Below are 11,105 nucleotides of genomic sequence, written 5' to 3'. Positions count from 1 at the left end.
TTCACAATAAAAACACAAAATTTTACATTTAAATCTTAAAAATACCTTAACGCTGCCCTTATGGATGCCTCACCTAGTAATTATTGCAGAATTTGAACTGTGCCACAAGAAAATCCTCGTAGCAGACACCGTAGAGCTTATAATATAGACAAAAGGGTGTCAGTTTTATTTTAAGAATTATTATCAGTAACTATGTTATACTTTATTATTTATATTGTACTAAATATATTCTATTGAAAAAAAAAACATGCAGTGCTTGTTTTAATTTTACATTTTTTTGCCTGTTTTTTCTAACCAAAAATACCTGCTACTATTTACACAATAGGCACGTTTAACACGCTTTAAAGACGGTCTCCATCAGAGATTTAATATTATTAAAGCAGGTGTGTACTCAATATAAACATATACAAAAATATAATAATAGATTATCAAGATATTTTACAGCAAGAATTTTATAGAAATGAGAAGTCTCAGAAACACTAGAACCACTTTTTGGTAACATCCTTAATCTCTGCCTTTTACAATTTATAAGACGACCAAAGAAGGTGAAAGGGACTCTACAATATGCAGTCACATTCCATCTATTCGTCTAGGAAAAATTCCAACGAAAGTTGATTCCATGTACGCAAAATATGAGAAAAATAAAAAATTAAAGGCAGCTTATGTTTCATTTAGGTTACATGATATAGATATATAGGTCAGATATGATTCACCATCCCATACGTCTGTTTCGGTTTTTCCAGACCTCTTCAGTGGCGTTACATGAACACCTCTCAATCGAAAAGAAACCAAGCTGACTATTTATGCAGAATTATAAAAATAATTCGCGTATCGGACGCTGTAGCGACATCTATTAAAAAAATGAGAAGTCCCAGATGTAAACAATAAATCTGAAATGAAACCAAGCTGCCTTTAATTTTTCATCTTCCTCATATTTTGAGTACACGGAATCAAATTTCGTTTGTATTTTTCCTAGACGAATAGACGGAATGTGACTGCATATTGTAGAGTCCCTTTCGTCTTCTTTATTCGTCGTCTCCTTGCCTTATAAATTGTAAAAGGCAGAGATTAAGGATGTTACCAGAGAGTGGTTCCACGTGAATTTTCAGATTTATTGTTTACATCTAAGAATTTAATGTTTAAGGAGATGGGGTACACCTTTTACTAATTTAACACTCACGAAGAATCTAAGCCAGCATATTTTACTCTGTATTAGATCTTTTGTTAACGGCCCGAAATGCAGAAACTTTAAAAGCCTAACTATTTATCTTTATTTATCCCAGCACTAAAAATCGAACTGTCAAAGCTTAACCTAAAGACTGATTTGAATAGTTAAATGTTTTTTAGCATGGGCAGCATTTGGTCCTTTACAAACAGTATTTAAATCAAACTTACCAAATACTTCTACTAAAAGCCAAAACCTTCGATCAGTACGTGTTGTCGGTTCTTACATATGGAACTGAAACAAGGTCTTTTAACAATAGCGTAGTCCACAAACTTCAAATGACTCAGAGCTATGGAATGGAGAATGTTTAACATTAAGCTCAGTGATCGCAAGGTAAGATGATGATCTAAAGGAACAGAAATATTGTCATGTTAAAATGGGACTGGGCAGGACGCATAGGAAGAATGGAAGTTAACGGTTGGGCAAAGCGAATTCTTGAATTGTGACCAAGGGTAAGTAAGAGAAGTAGAGGCAGACCTCAAACAAGATGGACTGATGACATCAAGCGAATGGCTGGCCACGAATGGATGCAAAAAACAGCAAACGGAAATGAATGGACACATCTAAGGGAAGCTTAAATCCGATGATGGATGGAATAGCTGTTGATGATGAAGATGAAGTAGTGAAGTTCGCAAAATGAGAGGATATAGGATGGGAAATAAGAAGATTAAAATATTATATTATGCAGATGAGGCGGCGCTGGTTGCTGAATCACAGTCAAATCGTTGAACATGGTATCATTCTGTAAACAAAATGTATACAACAAAGACACTTGTTAAGATGAATGGACTCAACAATGGATAAACTTGAGGTGAATGGATCGATTATCCAGCAAGAGATGATGAAGTTTAAATACTTATGCCTAGAACTATCATGCTATGGTGAGCAGAAGTAAGAGAACAAACAACAAGAGCAACAAAAATAGCTGGCTATCTACACAATACGCAATGGCATATTAAAAATATTTTCATTGAGAATATACAGAACTACTAGAAGGCCTATAATGAGATACACCGCAGAAACTAGACCAAAAACAACAAAAACCAAAAGAATGCTTGAATGCCAAACAAATTGCTTAGAAAAACAGAAATGAAGGTATAGTGTAAGTAAAAAATATAGTGGCCCGGTGAGATTTGTGGGTTTTGGTAGTTCGACTATAAGCTATAGTTCGACGGCTGATTTTTTCTGATAATTAAATATGTACAATTAGATATGGTTGAATGTTCGAATATATGAATTTATTTTAAAAATACAAGGGCAGATATCGAGCATTTGTTAAATCTTGAGTACTTTCGCTCTCAGAGCATCATCAGGGGTATTTCGTTAAAAAATGAAGATATCCAGCACATCCCGGAATGTCATAAACATTTACTTAAAAATAATATACCTAAATAACACACACTGGACAGATGACAAACAGATTAAAATAGATCATTTTATCTCCAAATATAGCCGATAATGTAGCCGCAGAACAATTATTTTAATTGTTGCTCTAATGATCTGGGAGGGCAAGATTTAATAAATAACTGTACTCGATATCTGCCTTTTATTTGTAAAATTAAATACAATCGGAAAAATGAAAGATTACCCATGAACGATCATATCAATCACTTGTTTTGTATTTGCTGTCTTTTTCTATAAAATAACAAACGTTTTTTATAGAAAATGTCAACAAATACAAAATAAGTGATTGATGTGATCGTTCATGGGTAATCTTTCATTTTTCCGACTGTATGTAATTAAAAATATACTTCAGAATACTTCATAGTAGGAAACGAAGACATTGAAAACCTACCATTGAAACAAGGACATATTGTTGGTGTGAAACAATGCAAATATTTGGGAGTTATACCTAGCAAACGAGGAAATAGTGAAGATGAAATACAACATAGGATCAATAAAGGTAGAAGCATCACTAGATCCCTCAATTCAATTTTATGGGACAAAAATATCAGGAAGGAAACAAAGAGAAGAATATATGAAAGTATAATGAAGAGCGCTACAATCTACGGTGCAGAAGTTTGGGACATAAGTGCAAGAAATAAAAAGAAGCTACTTAGTACAGAAATGGACTTTTTGAGGAGAAGTTGTCAGGTTTCGAGATTAGAACATGTAAGAAATGAAACAATTAGAGAACATATGAAGGTGGAAAAAATTATAATAGACGATATTGAAAAGAGACAGCTGACATGGTTCGGTCACGTTAAAAGAATGAATGAGACTCGCTGGCCGAGAAAAATATTAGAGTGGGTCCCACCGGAGAGAATAAAAAGAGGACGACCACAAAGAAGATGGAAGGACAATATTCAGGAGGCAATTAGATGAAGATATGTGTTACGATAGAAAAAATTGGAAGCTGGGTATGGAGAGGCGGCGACAGCCGTAGAAATCCATTATAAAAAAAAATTAAAAATATTTATTTTTTACTTAGGTGTATACCGTTAAAGCCGGACATATCGTATGTGCTAAAATTAATTTTGGCCATTTGATATTAACACTTAACCTTACAGGGACCCTCCCTCTTACCGCATACTTGCATTGAAAGCTGATGTGGAATAGCCGTTGTAACTACTCTTGTTCTTCTTAGAATTATTGATACTGAAAGAACTTTATAAAAACATAGTTAAATCTAAAATAAATGTATAGTTTAAAATTTTTAAAATCCAAACCTACACTCTAGTAAAGAACTGCTTTCCGACTCAAACCTAAAATGCCATATACGAACGGTGTGAACAAAAAGGGTTTCTTTTTTGTTTTTTTTTTAATATACATTTACGTGCTCGGCAACTATGGCCACTCGCACGGGGGCGAATACAAACAATATTACAGAGGTATAATAGAATTAATAAGTTCTCCTAATATAGTAGCATTAATAGGTTGTCACAATAATATCATATAAAAATGTTTTAGAGTTTATGATACAGCGATACTGTTTTAAAAAACTGAAGAACTTTGTCTATCTGGTTGGAGTCACTGAGTATTTCACGTAGGTGCGGTTTGAGTTCTAGCTGTCGTCTTAAGGCCGCGTCTCACCATCAAATAATTTGATCAAACAGTTTGAGCAAACTCCGGAAGTACGTCAAAGTGACGTCACAATTGCAGTTTTTTTTTTTAATTCTAAAAATCTGTGCTCTCACTATCAGTCTAGTTTGATCAAATTTTTTGTATTGAGTTGTCTAACTTGTTTGTACTTTATTTAAAATTAAAATGTTTCATTATCCACAATGAGCACTCAGGATGTGACGTCACTAACTGTCACTTTCAGTTTGCTCAAACCAGTTTGATCAAATTATTTGATGGTGGGACGCGGCCTTTACTGTACTGAATTTATGACATTCGGTAAGAATGTGTTTGACCGTTAGGTAGCACTGGCATGTTTGACAGTTAGGCCGAACATCAGATGTCATTAGGAAGCTGTGTGTTAGTTTGGTATGGCCTTTAGGTTGGGTATGTATTTTTTGTTTAAACCGGAAAGTATAAACAAAAAGGGTCTTAAAGTGTTTCACTATATCTCTGGCATATACTTTACTTCGTGGCATAGCTGGAAAGACTCTTCTAGGAAAGGGAAAAAGTGAAAACATAATAAATACATGTGAGGTAGACGATTTTAATAGTTGATTGCTAAATAGGAAAAAAGAGCGGACTAAACATATTAGCAGAATCGAAGAAAAGAAGAATGAAAAGAATCGCTCGAAATAAATCATTAATGGACGGAGAAATATAGGCCGACCTCAAAAAAAGTGGGGCAACAATCTGAACGTTGAAGCAGGTGGATAAAGTTTAAACAGGCAATTCGCCCACAATAAAGAAAGAAGAACAAAAAAAAATAGTAACACAGAAATACATGTTTTATTACTACTAACCAATTAGTTAAAGGAACATAAATTAAACATTATAAATATCAATTTATTAATATAGAAGGTGAACATGGCCAGGCAAGGTTTAAAGAACAATTAAGAAAAGTGTTATTTTTCTTAAATTTCAATATTAATCTTCTTCTTCTTTCTCATAATCCTTAGTGCCCTTCAGGGCGTCGGATGTCGGGTTCCGCCTTTTATCCATTTCTTCCAATCGCTTCTATTGGTGGCCAGGTTCTTCATATCCCTCATACTCATGTGTCTCCTTTCACCTATATCCTGGATCTGGTCCATCCATGTCTTCCTCGGCCTTCCCTTTTTTTTTTCTTTCCCATTTTGGCTTCATGTACCTTTTTTGTAAGTCTTTTTTGCTCCATTCGTTGTATGTGTCCAAACCAGCTTAATTGTTTGTTTTCGATCTGCCTCATTATCGGTTCTTGTTCCAGCTCTCTTCTTTTATCTTCATTTCTGAATCTATCAAACTTCGTAACACCGGCTATTCTTCTCATGTATTTCATCTCGGTCGCGTTTATCATTGATTCATGTTTCTTTTGCACAATCCATGTTTCCGCCCCATATGTCATTATCGAATTTACTATCATATACTCTGAGTTTAGTTTTGTTGTTTATTTCTGACTTTTCAAAAATTTTATTATTTAAAGAGTAATACACGTTAGTTGCCTTCTTCAGTTTATTTAGTTATTGCCATGTCCGTTTTCCCATCATCTGTTATTATATTTCCCAAATATTCAAAAGCAGATACGTGTTCTATTACTTGTTCCCTTACTATTATCATTGTTTATATAGGGAGATAGTTGGTCAGCCCAATAGGTAAATATGTTTGATTCAAATTGAGACAGTCACCAGATGTCCCCACAATTTCTGTCAGGGTCGCAACGTCAAAATGCATAGACACCAAGTTGGATACGATCCTATTCATAACACCCCAACTCGCATGCATATTAAGAAAAATAAATATATAGAAGAGTATATTTAGAAATTGAATTAATGATGTCATGCTACTATACATTATAATATAATAGCATGACATCATTAATTCAATTTCTAAATATATTCTTCCATACACATTTATTTTTCTTAATATGTATGCGAGTTGGGGTGTTATGAATAGGATCGTATCCAACTTAATGTCTATGCATTTTGACGTTGCGACCCTGACAGAAATTGTGGTGACTGTCTCAATTTGAATCAAACAAATTTTCCTATTGGGCTGACCAACTATCCCTATATAAACAATGCTATTATACAGTGTGTCTGCGTAACTTGGAACCATATGGAAAACTTTTTTAATATCAATTTTACGAAAAAAAGTTTTTCCTTATAAAATGCTCTGCATAGTCTAAAACCTAAGAAGCAATCATCAGATATAACATTTTATCAATGGTATACGAGGTATGTCAAAAAATATGAATTTCTCTCAAGAGTAAAGTGCCTTTATATTTCACAATATCGAAAATTGTCATTGAGAAAAGTTGTTTGTAATTCAAAATTATGTATAATCTGCATTTGCACTCTCCTAATTAAAATTTTTTTTTTTGAAAATTTTCCTCAAATCACAGACACCCAACATCATTTTTATTTATGATAGCTCCGTTATTATTAATTTTACGAAAAAAAAGTTATTCTTTATAAAAAGTTTTGCATAGTCTCGTAACCAAAATAAAATTATAAGATATTAAATTTTGTCAATTTTATACGAGGTATGTCAAAAAATATGAATTTCGCTGAAGAGTAAAGTACCTTTATTTTTCACAATAATGAAATTTGTTATTACAAAAAGTTGTTCAGAATTAAAAACTATGTTTCAATATGCAATAGCATCCTTCTATTTAAATTATTGTAAACTATAAAGGTATTTTACTTTTTAGCGAAATTCATATTTTTGACATACCTCGTATAGAATTGGAAAACAATTGATATCTTATGATTGCGTCTTAGTTTTTTGACTATTCAGACATTTTTATAAAGAATAACTTTTTTCGCAAAATTGATAATAACGGAGTTATCTTAAATAAAATTTATGTTGGGTATCCGTAATTTGAGGAAAATTTTCAAAATTTTTTTTTTCAATTAGAAGAATGTAAATGCATATTACAACATGATTTTTAATTATAAACAACTTTTCTTAATAACAATTTTCAATATTGTCCAATATAAAGGCACTTTACTCTTGAGCAAAATTCATATTTTTGGACATACCTCGTATATTATTGATAGAATTTGATACCTGATGATTGCATCTTAGGTTTTAGACTATGCAGAGCACTTTATGAAGAATAACTTTTTTCGTAAAATTGATATTAAAAAAGTTTCCCATATGGTTCCAAGTTACGCAGACACCCTGTATTAGTATTCCTTTCGCTTTTCTCAACTTCATTTATTATCATAAGTTTTGTTTTGTTGAGATTCATTTTCATTTTTAATTTCTGTATCTCTTTTTGCCAAATATCTATTAGTTTCTGCATTTTCTCTACTGTGTCTGTGATTAAAACTATATCGTCAGCGTATAGAAGAGAGTTGATCTTTATTGCATTTAAGTTTTTACATCCTACTATGTATTGAATGTTTCTTGTTTGATCTTTGGTATTTTTGAAAAAAGTATCCATGTCTATTATAAATAAGAGGGGGCTTAGTCCATCTCCTAGTTTAATTCCCTTATCCCAAGTGCCTGATCTTTCTCTATTTATTTGTACTTGGCCTTCTACTTCCATATATATAGATTTTATGACATTTATCATCTTTTTTGGTATATTATAGCTTTCCAATATTTTCCACATTATTTCTCTGTTTATCAGGAAGAACAAAAAAAAATAGAAACACAGAAATACATGTTTTATTACTACTAACCAATTAGTTAAAACAACATAAATTAAACATTATAAATATCAATTTATGTTAAGAAAAGTGTTATTTTTCTTAAATCTCAATATTAATTAAGATTTAAATACTGTTAATTCATTCATTGTGAGAAAAATAATTATTTTCTAGTCACTAGCCACCTATAAGTACACTTACACTAAAATAAATTAAGGTATACAAGTATAATATAAAAAAATACATAATATGTTTATTAATATTAATGTTTAAAGGTATGGCCAAGAAAGCAGAGATCGTGGAAACAAAACTATTAAGTAAACTCATAAATGCATAGCTTCCACGACCTGTTATGTTAGTAGTACTCTATACTGTCATTAACAAACCCATTAAACTAGTAGAATGTCTAAATGCTTATTATATAAAAATATATGTACCTATGCCCGTGACAGACACCTCGTAACGCGACAGTTCGTAACCGGACAGTTGGTAACGGACAATTCGTAACAGCGACAGTTCGTAACGGCGACACTTGGTAACGACGACAGTTCGTAACTATACAAATTCGTGACGGACAATTCGTAACGTCCAAATTGAATTATTATGTTTATTTTTGTTAATTTTGGAAACTAACTGTTATTACAGTTATAATTGAAATTATGTTTATCAATTTAACGAATCAGTACGGATAAACATGTTTAACACTTTTTATATTTCGTGTTTCAGAATATCTATTAAAAGTCTTTAAACACAAACAAATATATTTAAATACATAGAAACTTTTAACACTATTTTTAAAATTTTATCACTCTTATTGTTCCTTAAATTTGCATATACCTAGACAAAGGAACAATCAAGTACTTAATTCCTGAAATCTCTAATCTTACAACCGTCTTTAGACATTCCAAACTTTTTAAATAAACATTTTGTAAAGGAAAGATTATAATTACCTGTTATTATAATAAACCTTGTGATTGGTAATAGCTTTGGGGCATTCAATCAACGGTTATAGTTGATAGAGGGATGGCTTGTAATACTTTAATAGGTACTTGGTTTAACTACTTTTATTATATTCTGAAACAAGAAATATGAAATGCCTTAAAATGTTTATCCTGATACTGATTCGTTAAATTGATAAACATAATTTCATTTATAACTGTAGTAACAGTTAGTTTCCACGTTAACAACAATAAACAGAATAATTCAATTTGGAGGTTACGAACTGTCCGTTACGAATTTGTATAGTTACGAACTGTCGCCGTTACGAACTGTCACTATTATGAATTGTCCATTACCAACTGTCCGGTTATGAACTGTCGCGTTACGAGATGTCATGGAACCACCTATGCCATGATTTAATTGACTTTACTTATATCTCAACTTAAGTTGAACTACAGTCGCCATCAAGTTGTTGCAGAAAACCTTAATCTCAATCATATTACAAAGTCATTTGTATTTGAGTGGTGACTTTAAGTTTCAAGAGGTAAACATACATAAGAGCAGGTATAATAATTAAATGTACAAAAGATTAACATCAACAAATATCAACTTTGTATTCATTAAAACGGTTATACTTATTTTTAGGTTTAATATTACACTGATGATGATTTTGTAAGAAAATCAAAAGCGTTTTGTTGTGATGTAGCCCTTAAAGTGATTTTAATAAAAGTTTTTATACCTTTTACAAAGGATTTTCTTCCAATAATTTTTCTTTAACATTTCTTACTTTCTACCTGTGCCGGAAGCTTAACCACAATACTCAAACAAAAATAAATTTGTAATTAGCTGCATATTAAGGTTTACTGCAATAACTTGATTGCAACTATAAGTTAATATGTAAACTAGGTCACAAAATATTACGTAAAAACAGATCATGGTTAACATTAAATATTTATTTCAAGCTAATATATGCATTAAATATATTGAGTACATATGATTTACAACACTTTTTCGCTCACAATCTCAAACGACACGTCATTTTTGAAGAGGAGCTCCATCAATGAGGTCTTTCTAAAGGCCACTCCAGGAGTGTATACACCTCCACTAAAAACGAAAAAAGTTTAAGTAATTTTTGCAAAAATTTGCTCTGGAATCACGTATATCTACGAAGGTGGGTCAATAAGTCCTTGACTTTTTGAATGAAACACAGGTTTTTATATAAAAAGTTGTTATTTTATTTTTCAACATACCCCCATTCAACGCCCCCAATAACACCATTCAGTCCATTAGGAGTGCAACTAGAAATAGAAAAATGCAATAACCACAAAGTACCTGGATTTGGCCTAATAACAGGAGTAATACTGAGACATATTCGTAAGAACATTGGTCAAGTTAACTACAATATACAATAGTGCATTCAGACTGACATATTTCCCAATCACATGGTTTGCGCAAATAATAATGATTCACAAACCGGATAAACCTCCAAATAAAACATCATCCTATCGACCAATCAGCTTGTTGCCGACAATCAGCCCTATTCTGTAACTTTTAACAAATCGAATAGAAATGACCAAGTCGAATCGTAATTACCCGAAATCGGAATGTTTGATATCTATCGCGTCATTTTTGTGTTTGGATTGGCATTCTGTAACTCACATCGTAATCGAAATCGGTAACCTCTATTCCACACGGTCAAGAGGTGGTAGCAACCCCGCATTGACAAGCGAAATGAGTGTTCCGTGAACTGCTTGTTGCTGGATCTAAACTTTGAGATATGACACCGTTGCCATATCCTCAATTTTTTCATGCTATCACATTACATAAAGTTACATTTAAAAATAATAAAATATTAATATAAATACTGGATACAACACAAAGCTCAAAAGAGGATAAATGGTTTTAAATCAAAGTTAATTAAAATTGTTATAAAAAAGAAGATAAATTGATATAAAAAAGCTAAATGAAGATAAGACGTATAAATGCTTTTAAATTAAAGATAATTATTTAGATTGATGTTATTAATTATTATTAATAAATTATTTAAAATCGATATGTATAACTAATAATATGCAATCTTTAAGATTTGATTCCAGCCGAAATAACTGCTAAACAACTTTTTCCAAAAATGGCTTCTTTTCTATAATTTGTTCAGACTATGAGCGTTGATTGATAAATATACAAGTATTATACTGGTATAATATATTTATCAGTCAACGCATACGAAGTCTATCGTATGCGTATGCTAT

At 31.8% G+C, this 11,105-nt stretch overlaps 1 protein-coding gene across 2 annotated transcripts in view; it reads right to left on the bottom strand.

Annotated features, from left to right (window-relative positions):
• Nucleotides 1-7,918: 7,918 nt before the first annotated feature.
• LOC114327600 (saccharopine dehydrogenase-like oxidoreductase) overlaps nucleotides 7,919-11,105 on the bottom strand; it is a 76,843-nt gene continuing 73,656 nt past the window's right edge. The window contains exons 7-8 of one of the 2 annotated variants that reach the window (XR_007695971.1): nucleotides 9,386-9,960; nucleotides 7,919-9,345 (exon numbers count right to left, since the gene is read on the bottom strand). Coding sequence is in view for 1 of the 2 variants with exons in the window: in XM_028276268.2 (XP_028132069.2) it covers nucleotides 9,855-9,960 (106 nt within the window). In the remaining variant the exon portion in view is untranslated. Of the gene's footprint in view, nucleotides 9,961-11,105 lie in introns of both variants that reach the window. The other variant, XM_028276268.2, reaches the window with a different exon arrangement.

This window comes from Diabrotica virgifera, chromosome 1 (assembly GCF_917563875.1).
Source record: "Diabrotica virgifera virgifera chromosome 1, PGI_DIABVI_V3a".
Lineage (NCBI taxonomy): Eukaryota > Metazoa > Arthropoda > Insecta > Coleoptera > Chrysomelidae > Diabrotica > Diabrotica virgifera.
The sequence above is the reverse complement of the archived record's forward strand: the minus strand, read 5'-3'. Positions and strand labels throughout refer to the sequence as shown.